Source organism: Tasmannia lanceolata, unplaced genomic scaffold (assembly GCF_043159265.1).
Source record: "Tasmannia lanceolata isolate RefF3 unplaced genomic scaffold, GAP_Taslan_0.1 ptg000016l, whole genome shotgun sequence".
NCBI classification, from domain to species: domain Eukaryota; kingdom Viridiplantae; phylum Streptophyta; class Magnoliopsida; order Canellales; family Winteraceae; genus Tasmannia; species Tasmannia lanceolata.
In genome coordinates this window covers 12,459,588-12,473,253 of record NW_027518693.1, presented here as the reverse complement: position 1 = coordinate 12,473,253, position 13,666 = coordinate 12,459,588, and the positions used below count along the sequence as shown (strand labels likewise).

The window sequence follows — 13,666 nt, the reverse complement described above, 5'->3', positions numbered from 1 at the left end:
GCATATTTCTTAATATCGTGAATAAGGGATTTCAAGAATTCTCCAAATTGGTTGTCTGTTGGTTTGGAGCACTGATAATTTGGTCTTTTCATAGTTCTCAATTCCATTCTGCTCTGTCCACAAGGTCCACAACATGCAGTCTCTTCCTCACCGGTAGGGAAAATAGAAAAAACCTAAACTGAAGATATGTTTTGCTCTAATTTAGGAGGGACAGTTTTCCAATCCGATCTGATGACCCTTTTTTTTTCAGGCCCATCCTCAGTGGTGCCTAGAAGATGAATGGTTCAAATCATCGAATAGGTGGGCCACACATGAACATTCTCACGAATGTATTTTCCATTGAGTGCATCCTCACTAAACCAAATAACAGCTCCTTTTCACATATCCAAACCCTTATCAATGTTGAAGAAGGCCCTTCCATTTTGTCATCACTAATATATCATTATCCAGAAATCTGATGCTAGGTAGCTCTTCTTCCCTTCCTTGCAGATAATGCGTATTCTAGCTTTGTCCAAAAACGAAATGGAGCAATTGGATGTCCAAGGGCTAAATTGGAAAAATCTGTATTATTTTAGGTGGCTGTTAGTTATTGATATTTATCTTATTAAATGCTTTTCTGTACCAAAATGGAGCAAGGAGACATGCAGAACACCATATAATCTGGCAAGTAGGAAATTGTCCCGATGGTAGGAGCAAAATCTTATTCTCAAAACAGTAACAAACATATGGTAGCCAGATACCTATAAGAGCACGAACGCTGGAATAGAAAAATGACTCAGCATTTTTCAAGATGGAGGACACGGATACGAATAAAGGTATCTAATGCATGAGATAAGACTCAAGACGTTGAAAAATAAAATATTATACAACTTAATTAGATTTAACTTAGACGATAGCATAATTAATAAATTTAAAATAGCATTTATAAGGCTAACATATTCAATGTTTAGAGAGGCGTGTACTTGGTTTTTCTGAGTTATTGATATTTATCTTATTAAACACTTGTCTTTTTCGAAATGGAATAAGTAGACATGCAGAACACCACATAATCTGACCAGTAGGAAATTGTCCAGGATATGGGTACGGGCACGGGCACTGGAAATCTGGAATAGAGAGATGACTCAATACTTCCCAAAATGTAGGACACGGATACAAATACAGTCATCTAATGCCATGAGATAAGACACAAGGCATCTATAAATACAATGTCATTAAACTTTACTAGATTTTACTTAGATGATCAGATAAATAATAAATTTAAAATAGCGTTTGTAAGGCTCGCATGTTCGTATTCTATGCTGTAATTGCAAATATAAGACATTGACAAACAAGCATGATAGTTAATTTGAATAGAGAGTTACACATTTGAAACAAGACAATTATTTGACCAATATTAGTATCCATGTAGCGGGGGAGGTCGCAGGCTCCAGTTAGTGATTGTCAGGCTTTAGCCTGGTTGAAACTGGTTAATGCACCAGATTCATGCCTTCATTTTTTTTGATAAAGGCAGCCAATTTTATGGGAAAAACAAGAACGGGACCAAGGTGGTCAGAACTGAAGTACATCGGAAAAAGAAAATACAACACCAAATAGGAAGCTTTAACAAATAAATCGCAAGAGAGAGAGAGAGAGAGAGAGAGAGAGAGAGAGAGAGAGAGAGAGAGAGAGAGAGAGAGATGCCCTCATATACTAGTCAAAAAGATCTTGACAGTGTTTTCATTGTCTCACTCTCAAAACCTCCCAAATAGTTAAACAACTTTCTTTACCAGTGTATCATAGTTGAACATGATAATCACGTAGCCACATTGCTTATTCCTTAAATCATTTAACATTTAACTATTGCATGTAAACTTTGATGTGCGGTTGTGACTTGTTTGTGGGACTCTTGTCGACTGTGTCTTTTACTCATCCATATGAAGTTGTGACTGGAAATTAGTTCTCTGCTCTTTGTTGAACATAACTAATACTTCGAGCACGAGTACAAAATACAGAGACGGAGGTGGAACCATGTTTTAAATTTCGACTGAAATCGGATTTCGGTGATGAACGAAACCGAAATGTACCGAAACCCAAATTCCCGAAATTTGGTAATTTACCAAATTTCGTTCTAAATTTCGAAAATTTCGTTCGAAATTTCGTCGAAATTTATAATAAAATATTAATTTTTTATTTCGTTAAAGAATTTCGGTACTTTCGATCGAAATTTCAACCAAAAAAACCGAGATTTCATGTGTTAATACCAAATTTCGCCCGAAATTTCGGTTTTGGATAAGTCCGAAATTTTAGCCGAAACCGAAATTTAAAACCATGGGTAGAACATTGGAAGCAGGAAACTGGTGTAACCTAGAATTGTCTCGTTTTGACCCATTTTTTTCATCATTGTGACAGGTGGGTTGACAGCATTCTGGAAGCCCTGAAGGTTCACGATCAGCTCCATAAGGTCTGGATACAATTTGTCTGAAATGCTTCTAGAAACGAATGTTCTCTTGACACTGTGATAACTTACCTCTTGTCATTTTATATTATGATAAATCCAAACTTTGTCTTTCACTTCTTCCTCCCCCAGGCATTGGTTTGTTGATAAAGAACACAGGTGCAGGACATGGGCTATCTCTGATAATTCAAAGGACTGCAAAGAACCACAGATGCCGCCGGTTCAAGCAAGAATGAGACAACTTCTACAATGAATCTTGACCGCGCAGCATTCATCTGTGTATAGCAGATTTTCACTTCTGTTCCAGTATATGTTATGAACGAGGGAGGGCACGATGAAGCGGATGGAGCCTTGTCACTGATCAGGGCGGTAAAGGATTAACCACCTGCTTATATGTTGATTTCCTGTTTGTACATTTTCCTTGTCTTTCTTACGTTCTTGTACAACCAAAAATGCATGCTCTTTTGGGGTTGAGGCAGAGACCACTGAACTGAGAATTCTCTTGCTTCATTGTCAATCAAATCACTCTTTGCAATTCATTCAACTGATTCCCTTTTTCTTATCAATGAATTGATCTCTTAGAGGCCACTATACTTGCTTGATTTTGTCCAACAGAAAGTAGTAAGGATAAGCACATGAGAAGCCTGGGCCCACCCTTATGGTTTCACACTACATTGCAGTTGTCCCCACCTTTTAATTGATCAGAATCATCCATTTGATATTTAAGGCGGATGCTTAAGAGGGAAGAAGAAGGAATTAGAAAACAAGAACACAACTAAGAGAAGAAGAAAGTGGAAGCCCTGCGCAACCCAACTGATATATTATCAATAGCTTAAGTTTATCAAAACCCAAAATCCCTTTCTACAGATGGTTTCTATCCCTTTAAATGAAAGACTTCAAGAGAAAATTCATTTAAGCTTCTCCACTAACTACCTTAGGGACTTACATATCATAAAATGCTTTGGATTTCACAAAACTTGACTAGTTTGGGAACCCACAGACACAGTTTTGTCATAACTTTCTAACCACTTGTCTGATTTAGAGTTCTTATACTCGTTAGAAAGAGCTTATGGTATCACACTACATTGCAGTTGTCCCCATCTTTTAATTGATCAGAATCATCCATTTGATATTTAATGCGGGTGCTTAAGAGGGAAGAAGAAGAAATTAGAAAACAAAAACACAACTAAGAGAAGAAGAAAGTGGATGCCCTGCTCAACCCAATTGATATATTATCAATAGCTTAAGTTTATCAAAACCCAAAATCCCTTTCTACAGACGGTTTCTATCCCTTTAAATGAAAGACTTCAAGAGAAAATTCGTTCAAGCTTCTCCACTAACTAGCTTAGGGACTTACATATCATAAAATGCTTTGGAACTCACAAAACTTGACTAGTTTGGGAACCCACAGACACAGTTTATCAAAATTGTCATAACTTTCTAACCACTTGTCCGATTTAGAGTTCTTATACTCGTTAGAAAGAGCACAACAATGTTTACAACTTCCTAGCTTACCACTTTTTTAAGATTCTTCCATCTAGAAGTCCAAAATTTAGGTCCAAAATCTGGCTGCTACATTATTGCAGGAATGCACTTTGGACACTCCACCCAAGCCACCTAGGCGTGACATGGCTGACATGTTGGCACTGCATCAATATTCCTCGTTTGGATCTCCTCTAGCCCAAATTCATTGCAAAGCCAAATAGATCAAGAGACTAGGATTGTCAAATCGTAGTGGGGCCATCGGGAATCGGCCCCCCATGAGCACCCAATCCTTGCCACACTCTTACAATAGCTTTATATCCCTCCCATTAATATCCATCTTAGACATTCTCTTCCAAAGTGAACATCAATGACTTGCTGTTACTTTATTTACCCAGTTCATCGCTTTGCCTTTCTTTTATTAACTATCATTCGATTATTTGATGTGCTCTAGTGCCTTGGTTGGATCTTGTATTTTTAAAAACCATTCAAATCCTTCTCAATAGTATGTATTATAGCTGAAAATATGAAAGTTGGAAGTCAAAATTGTGCATCCAACTGTTGTGGGATTCGTCCTCCACAATAAGGTCATCTAAATCTCCTCTTGTGGCCGTTAATCTAAATACTCTGAATGAAAGCTTTCACTTTTGCCAGCCTTATTAGAGTAGAGTCTCCGACACTAATAGGATTGAAATATGCTCATATTGTTGAACCAGTCTCATCTCTAAGAAGACCTCTAAAGCTAGCCTAGCCAAGGTTGCCCAAATTGGAATCCTCGAAGTTAATGTTGAACCAATCAGGCTTATGGGGAGTTGGGGTGTTCATGTAGGAGGGGAGTTGGGGAGTTCATTTAGGAGCCAAAATGACCTCTTTATCCTCACTCGCACAAACCTCCGTCCAATATCATCTTACACTGCCATTTAAAAAAAAAAATTATCTTATATTGGTTGTGAGTACATCTTAAAGCAAGAGAGAATCCTAGCCCAAGAGATGACGAAGGATAAGATTCTTGAGAATGTGGATGTGGTGCTTTTCACTGTAGTATTTAAATGTGGGCATTTTTCTCTTCTATGAGACCGAAATAGTGCTCAGCACGACGAGCTTCCAAAGAATTATAACCTTCAAGGGCCAGGGCGCAGAGAACTAAGAGTCTAGTAGATCGGATAAGTGGGCATGGAAGATCTGTGATATCCCAAACTTCTCAAGAATTTTACCCGAACGGATTTAGATTCCTTACAGTAGAGAAGCATTTGGTATACATATTCGTCAGCTTAAACACATAGGGTTCATTGATCAATAATGAGCATGTGACTGCAGCATAGATGGACAATAGTCTGGTTTTTGTCCAGGAATGTTGTCCACCCGAATGCCTAACCCCTTGGTAGAGCTAGTATGCTCTAAACTTTGGATAGCTGCGACTCAGGGGGTGGGGGCAAGAAGTTAGGTGTAGATATAATGACTTTACTGTGAAACACCAAGAGGAGTTCAAGTTTCAGACCCTTTTGGTGGGTAAGGAGGCCAACCCCTTCAACTTACGGTGATTTAAAAAATGGCTACTGATATTTGCACTACCATGTTTTGATAATGACACAAACTCACCTTGTATTTTCTTTTTAATTAGCTGGTGAGAGCTACCATTAAAAAAAATGCTGGTGAGAGCTTTTTTGGAATTGTAATACCTTTTGAAATGCTTTGCAAGGCAATTTCGTGATTCACTTTTTTGTATGCCTGGTGAGTTAACCAGTAAGCTCGTCTTACTAGCTAGCGAATCAATCGAGCCAACTCGGACGAGTTTCAAGTTGAGTTGAATAGTTTTTTATAGCATAGACATGGGGACCCGGAAGAAGAATATGGTCTTATTATAACCTACCTGATGAATGACCCAGATCACCATAAACACGTTCTACATGAACAAGTAAAAACAGGGAAAAAAGATCTTGGAAAGCCTTAGTGATAAAAGACTATTTATTTCATTAAACCTTTTGGAAAGTCCACCTTGATGCAATCTTTCTCATTGTTGAAGCACAAGCCCTCATTCATGAAGGGAAACAGGATGTATGTTAGAAGACATGAGAACGGTTTCAGATGATAAAAAAACAGATTACAGCCAAAGGCTTATGAAGCTTTATTCATCTGTGAATGGAAATACAAGTAGCAAGAAGAGAGGGTTGAGAGTTAGCGAGGGATTTCATTTTTTAGGAAGGAGGTGAAGAACATCAGTGCTCTCTCAGGTTGGTAACTTGGAACCATATGTCCAGCCCCCCTCACTGTAGCAAATGTCAACCCTTTATATCCAGCCGCATATCCACCCACCTGCCATCATAAGCAAATATTGTTATAAACGATATCTCTAGTAGAGATTTTATAATCCCTTGTTTTGATAATTGCACTCTTCACTTTATAAAGAGGCCCAAAGTTAGTAACACCATATTAATTTCATACTAACATAGTTAAACATGTATTAACAAGCATAGATATCCTTAGTAATGTGTGTGTGAAACAACCAATAACTCCAAGAGCTTAAGAGTTGGTGTTATTTAATCATCTATTCTTTGACACTCTCCCTCATGTGCGGCCGCTCTTTTTTTGGTTGGCCATACACGTGGATTTTTAGTATCAAGGCATTGTTGGGTTTTGAACCCAGGACTTGGCATGAGGCAATCACTGTCATACCATGTGAAATAACCAGTTACTCCAAAACTTAAGCTGTTAGAGTTGGTGTTATTTAATCATTCATACTTCAACTATCAAATGTATTATTTACCTCATTGTTGTAGTACCATGGACGCCACGCAGTCTCCAAAGGATATCCGAGCTTGTTTATAGAATATCTAGTTGATGTAACTGGAACAACCGAATCGATGTCTCCGCTGCAAGAGTGGTTTTTTTGTTAAGATATGATTTCGGGTTATTATAATAAAAAGTCAATACTTCCACTCCTCTTTCTAGCTTTTCCACCTCTTCTTCTTTGTTTTTTTTCTTGTAAATGAGTTTGTTTTCTTGGAAAGTTAAACAAAAAAGATGGAGATGTAGTTGTTATCAAGGAAAGAAAAATAAAAGAGGGTGGAAATATCATTTTACTTATGTGAAGTCTATTATATACTTGCCTGAACATCCACACGCTTATGCCGGTATCAATGAGCTGCTTGATAATAGGGAATACACTCAATGGGCTATCGTTCCAAACATGTATGACCTGGCTGCATATTTTTTTGTTACAGAATCAAAATTGCGTTAATTCTGCTTCCAAATGGGTTGGCTCGCTAACAACATGGGCCATAGTGACCAAAGCTCACATTCTCCACACCTCAAACCATAGCAAATGTAGGTATTTATATTAAACACATATGCATGTCATTAGAAACACAATTTTGTACGCAGATAATATTTTAGGTTCTATTCTTCTCTTACATTCGTGTTCTAGGTTTGTTACCTGATGCTTTTTGTGTTCTTGCGATTACAGACCTAGACACATTACCAGGATCCATGGACACATTTCCGGACCCTTCCATAGGATCCGAAATTATTGCCGATCAGATATCGACCACAAATCTAAAATCCGATTTTATTATACTATTTTACGAAAATACCCTCTACTTTTTATAACTTTAAGTATTATTATAGGGGTATTTTAGTAAAAACAAGCCATATGCATTTTTCTAACAATTCCAATTTTTAGTATTTTTTCATTCATCTCTCTCAAGTCTCAAGTTGCCCTCTTCTCTTCCTCTAACCATGGACCCTAGGTTCCTAGCCCACTGCGTTGCCGCTGCTGCGACTCATGCTCGCAGCTACCGTCACTTTTGCATATGCCCTCTTATGAGAATTTTAACTTTGTACAATGTAAGTAGGACCTACTAGGACAGTCCGATGGACAGTCCGATTTGAAATGGATCTTGACTGAGACCTATGAAGTAGGATCTGAAGAAAACTCCGAATCCGATCCGATAGATAAAAGATATGAATGGATCATGACTATGATATAGATGGATCCGAAAGTGGATCTGTTGACACCCCTTTATATTAGGTGTTTTTTGAGTAACAAAAGAAACATGCCTGTTGTGAGTGAACTGACGGGATCACATGCTAGAGCCTATCTGAGTATGTCTGCCCACAACTGTTCCAAGGAACTCTTGTTCCATGGCTGGCTTTAGAAAACCAATAGCTCACGGGCAAAAGGACGGAGATCCTTCCGTCTCTTTGGCAGGCAAAGGGAAGTTTCCATGTTATATGCAACCCTCTAGCTTCTAACTTCCTACCTCGACCGTTTGCCATAAATATGACAACCAAATGCCACATCTCTTTTGTAGGCGTTTTATTGTCAATCTGACATGGTTCAACTCCCCTTGGCTAGTTAGGGATAAGCTATGATTTGGCCGACACTTTGAATTTATTGCCGACAGACGTGTCGTGTCCGACACGACACTCGTGTCCACACGTGTCGACACTCCTTTGGACACTTTTACGTGTATTGCTAGAAGTGTCAGTAACTTTATATATGTATGTATGTGTTTGAGTGTGTCACTATTTCTAGATTTTTTGGGGTTTCCATGTTACGTGTCGAAACTCATCATGAATCCGTGTCCACAAATCATGATTATATGTACTTTCTATTTTAGGCGTGTCCCCATTTCTAAATTTTGGGAGTTCGCCGTGTCCGACACTTCGTGTCCGTGTCAACATGCGACACTCGTGTCCGTGTCCACAAATCATAGGGGATAAGTAAATTTGAAAAGAGATCCTCAAACATTTTTGGAAACCGACTCCAAAGGTGAACCATGGCAGACTGTTCGAAAGAAGGAATGCTCCCGCATTCCTCGTCTAAGACGCTCTCGAAGAATCTAACATGCTCCCATCTAACTTGCCGATTATGTAACTCAAGATCATTGATCAGCTCGAATTCTTAGGTGGTTTAGTAATCTGTATTTTGTCTATTTTAAGTTTTGGATCTCCCTCGTGTGTTCCGAGTTAGGGATGGCATCTTGTTCCTAATGCAACATCTTTATCGTTATCTAATAAACAGTAGGGGTCCCCGCCAAAACCCAACTTTACCTGCCAAAATAAAAAGGATATTGAAGTTGAATCTAAGTAGGTTAGCTATCTTTAGTGCAAGTAGGTTTAGGTAGTTGGATTCAAGATAGATCAGGGACTGAAGAATCTATTATAAATTACTTACCTGCAACCACTCCATGTGTAGTTCAGCCCTGTGACGTTTGCGTGCATAGCCTTTTGCACCTCGGGAAGATTCAGATAAGAGTCGACGTATTCATCGGAGCAGGGATCAAAATCACCGAACTGATATTAGCAAATCCATAGAGATTGGTTAAATCGTTGAACGCTTAATTACTGTACATACGAAGAGAATCTTGACAACCTTACCGAACTACTTGATGATGCTTTCATTTGGTAATTTGAGTCATTGCACAATGGAGCATAGATATTGTATGGAAAAATGTTTCCCATTTCATTGTAGGCCTTCTCTTGTACGGCAATGCAAGCACTGGTATCGTTCAAAAAGTTGCATTGTGCGAAGACAGCAGCATGACTTTCATCTGAGATCAAGGCATGGGTCCAGAAATAATCGAACATCCCCGGGACATTTGTCCCGGCGTCAATCCATGCATTACCAATCTGGAAAACAACACTATCCATCAATGAATTTTAACATACAAGATTTGATGTTCAATGATGTGGAGAGGTAAGTTTGAGTACCTCTTGACAGTTCTTTTAGTCCTTTAACCATTAAAAAGGAAGCTAATTTACATATATAGGTGTCATTTATTTTCCCTGTCGTAAGGTTTTGATGAAAAAAACAAGGGAGAACATGTGGGTCGTTTGGTTTTTTCGAAACCAATGTATTAATTCTCTTGTGAGGTAGATAGAGGAGGAGAAGAAGAAACTTAGGACCTCCTTTTCATCAAACTACTAAGCTTGGATTTTGAGAAGAATATTGTATTTCGCCCTTGATCCTGTGTGTATTGGTTCCCTGTTTTTTCATTTAAAGCCATTTCACTAAGTCGTGTGCTCACTTTGTCTCTTTTGTTCTTCTTTCATTGCATATTGTGATCTGTGATATTGAATTATTATAATGAGAAGATTTTCAAACAAGGAGTTTTGATTTGAAAATTGTTGGAAATTATAAATCAAAATCGATGTGCATGGTTTTGTGAAAAATCTTTGTAATCTTCTAAGCAGTTATTATGTGTGAAAAATATAAGTCTTTTGTGTTTTCTGTAATCCTTTATGTCTAGGCTAGAATATCAAAGACTCAATAGGGATTTCCTATGTCGTTGCTTAGGATACCTAGAGTACTCATGCGAACTACAACAAGGTATTTGATGTATTTAGCTATTTTAGGAGTGCCTTGGGTTTGAGTATGAAGTCATTTGTGTAGGGATCGGAAGCTTAGAGAGAAAGTGCAAGGTAAAGGTTCAAGGGAGAAGAATTGTAGAAATCTATTGAAGTTGTTTTTTTAAATATATATAAAATATTTTTATTTTGGTGTTACATCTGTATTTTGGTGGAGCTCTACACGGGTCCTGTGGAAGTTTAACTCCCAACCTCCCTTACCTTAATATGATCACAACACTGCATGATAGATCCAGCCAATTGACGCCGACAAAAATAAACTCGATGGCTGAAAATAACAAAGATATCCTTACAAAAGGGTTAAATTTTCAAACAAAGGCCATTATCACAACAGCCGTCATGGGCGGAGAGGGGAGACATTCCGCTCCACACCCAGCCTTGAGGGCATAGGATGAGAGTTTTGCCGGCAAAAGGTCCATTGGCCCCAAGAAAGCCGATCAAAAATATACTGTATATGTTGGTTCGGTTTTCATTGGTTGGTGGACCACCTTTAGCCGGAAGGACTCTCCCCTAATATTTTAAAGGTGAGGCGGACAAACTTCTGTCACCACTGGTTCCATCCAGATGCCTAGGTAGCCATTTTCCTGGAAATTTACCGAAGTAGTGTATTTTTATAATTTTTCATTCCCCTTTGTTTCCATCATAGAATCGATGAAATAAATATAAAAAAATATATTTTTTTGTTCAAGAATGAAATCTTATTGGAACTGTCTATATCTATTCGTCCCCGTCATGGAATAGATGAAATAAATTAAAAAAAAACAGATTTTTGTTCGAGAATGAAATCTTATTGAAATTGTCGTATCCGGTTCATCCTTTGTAAATGTATCACACTGGATCTAACGTAATAGGATAAATCGATACAGTATTTTGTTAATACGTAATTATCTCGAATATATCAACTCTTTCTTTACTTTTTCCCTGTTGTTTCTTTATGTTTTCTGTTTCTATAAGCTTCTTAATTCAGTTCTTATTGTGCATAAAAAAGAACAACAAGAATCATGCATTCATATAGACTTACAGCAATGCCTTTGAGGTTGATGAATGTCGCGACAGCTCTGTTGTTGAGGAGGATCATGATGGCTAGCTGGGGCACGTAATGGCCGGCGTAGCTCTCTCCAGTTATAAAGAAATCGTGTTTCCTGTATTGAGGGAATCTCTCAAACCAGTTACGAAGAAATATATAGGCATCGTTGGCGCTGCTCGCATCTCCACTGAAATTGTAATCTGAAGTCGTGTTCGAATACGAGAACCCAACTCCGGCCGGTGACTCCAAGAAGATCACATTTGCCACTACCATGGGACAAAGTAATAGTTGTAAAAATGAACTTTCTTTCTCAAGAAGATTGAGGCTCTTTGTTATATATGGATTAAGGTGTGATTGATTGGTAATTAATTAAATATAATATTATGAAGGTTAAGTTTACTCACCATTGTTCCAGGCGTAGTCATTTCTATAGAGCGTCTTGCCGTCGCTGGCTACTCTGAATGGTCCGAGTTCCGTCATTGCTCCATATCCTAAGGAGGAGCATCCAGGTCCTACAATGATGTGGATGAAGATGCTGGTGAAGATTATAATTTGGTCGATTGTTCAAGTCATCAAAGCCTTAATGACATCCTTAATTGTTAGAATAAGATGAGATCTCACATGATCTGAATGTTGGATCATTGGGGTGTTAGATTTGGCAACTAAGTAGCTAGGATAGATTATCTTTATCTTCTCAGGCTTATTTAAAAGTGATTTACATGAGCACTAGCTGTAGGTAATGCAACCATTGAAGATTTAGTAAAATCTCCATTATTTCATATTATGACAAGTCCAAGTTGATTTCTGGACCATTTAAGAAGATTATTAATTTATAATACATTGTTTTTTCATATACTCCTACATTATCTTCAAAATTATATTATGGTATGATCAAATTTAGAGAATCGATCCCCTTAAATTTTCTACTATAGCCATAATATAATGACAATTTTGATGATGAAATTAAACAGTGACTATGATGATTCCGAAGAGTGACAAACATGAAAATAGGCTCGGTAAAGCCCATATTCCCAAATTAACTTAGGCCCATATATAATGGGCTAGCCCATTTTGCAGGCTGAATTATAATTGTGGTTTTCATGTGTCTTTACCTCCATTGAGCCATAACACTAATGGTAATGTGGAGGAGTTTTGAGGGGCCTCAACGAAATAGTAGAAGAGTGCTCTTCCAGCTTTAGGATCCACAGTAACATATCCAGAATACTGATCAAAGTCCACTCCCTCGGGTTGGCCTGGCAGAGTATCGATTTTATCGGCTAGCATCAACCCGTCTTGTGGGCCCACATACACGGGTGAAGAAGCCTTAGCAGCATCTGAGCCCTCTGATGAATCAATGTGGTGCGCGTTTGATGATCTTAGTGATTTGATCAAATTGTGTAGATTGGTGGCCTGGTTGGTGGCATCAATGGTGGTGGGGAAAGCCAAGAGGAAGCAAGAGAGAAGAAGATAAGTAAAAAATGTAAGCTTCATCCTTACTTTGATGCCAAGGATTGGAAGGGGGGGGTGAAGGGTTTATATAGGTCAAGTTATAAGGGGTGGCAAGACGAGCATTTCAAGGTGCTGGGTTTGTTTTGGCGTGAGGTTGGACCACAATTCCTCTTCCAGACAATACAACATGTATTGTCGATGGCAATACAATATGCATTGTTAGTGCATTTTGGTTTGAAATGAACGAGGGCGGCTCTTTTGTTGCATTTCATGCCTCGAGCACTCAGTTTTTTTCTTTTGTGTTTTGGTCCCATCCATGGAGCTTTTGTTTGCAAGGGTATTTTTTGTCCCATTAAAAATAATGATCAAAAGGAGAAGCTTAGAGTGCTATATGCTAATTATTTTGGAGGATATGCCAATTATTTAAGCATACCAGAGATAATACCTTGTAATTTAAGGGGAATGGCTGATAATTTTTCTTTTAGAAATGATATGTTAATGGGCTAAAAAGGTCATAATGTCAGACTTTATATTTTCTTCTAAGGTGTTGAGAATACCTTTTTTTTTGTTTTTTTTTTTTTTTTGAGAGGATGACTGAACCATATATGTAAAGAAACAAAAAAGTTACTGAGCTGTTCTATATGGCTTTGCAGGTTCTCCTGTTCTCAGTGTAGACCAGTCGATTTTGACATGGGCACTTTCTGCACCCATTGTTGCAGTAGCTTCTCCATCTGCAGTCCGGTCAGCAGCTAATGTCCTCATGCTTAATCATTTTTGCGTCCTCCCAAGTTATCTACTCTTTTATGTTTTGCCCTTTAGCAATAAATCATTATTAAAATCTCTTCCAATTGACCTATTTGTAGGCAATTCAATCGAAGCAACTAAACGCCCCAGACCAATTGACA

The 13,666-nt window shown here is 38.2% G+C and overlaps 2 protein-coding genes across 9 annotated transcripts in view; one reads left to right on the top strand and one right to left on the bottom strand.

Moving 5' to 3' along the window:
* HEMD (uroporphyrinogen-III synthase family protein) overlaps window positions 1-11,711 on the top strand; it is a 30,939-nt gene extending 19,228 nt beyond the window's left edge. For 2 of the 8 annotated variants that reach the window (XM_077356832.1, XM_077356833.1), the window contains exons 9-10: window positions 2,389-2,440; window positions 2,567-3,022. In XM_077356832.1, the coding sequence (XP_077212947.1) occupies window positions 2,389-2,440; window positions 2,567-2,581 (67 nt within the window). In that variant the 3' untranslated portion in view covers window positions 2,582-3,022. Of the gene's footprint in view, window positions 1-2,388; window positions 2,441-2,566; window positions 3,023-7,137; window positions 7,327-11,273 lie in introns of those variants that run through there. The other 6 variants (XR_013235292.1, XR_013235290.1, XR_013235291.1 and 3 more) reach the window with 6 other exon arrangements.
* On the bottom strand, window positions 5,862-12,815 carry LOC143848049 (serine carboxypeptidase 1-like). The gene is made up of 8 exons (XM_077356831.1): window positions 12,425-12,815; window positions 11,717-11,824; window positions 11,307-11,578; window positions 9,296-9,547; window positions 9,093-9,211; window positions 7,024-7,116; window positions 6,681-6,786; window positions 5,862-6,229 (listed from the first exon to the last, which is right to left on the bottom strand). Exons 1-8 carry the CDS (start codon window positions 12,801-12,803, stop codon window positions 6,092-6,094), a joined length of 1,467 nt encoding a protein of 488 aa, XP_077212946.1. The 5' UTR covers window positions 12,804-12,815; the 3' UTR covers window positions 5,862-6,091.
* Window positions 12,816-13,666: the final 851 nt, after the last annotated feature.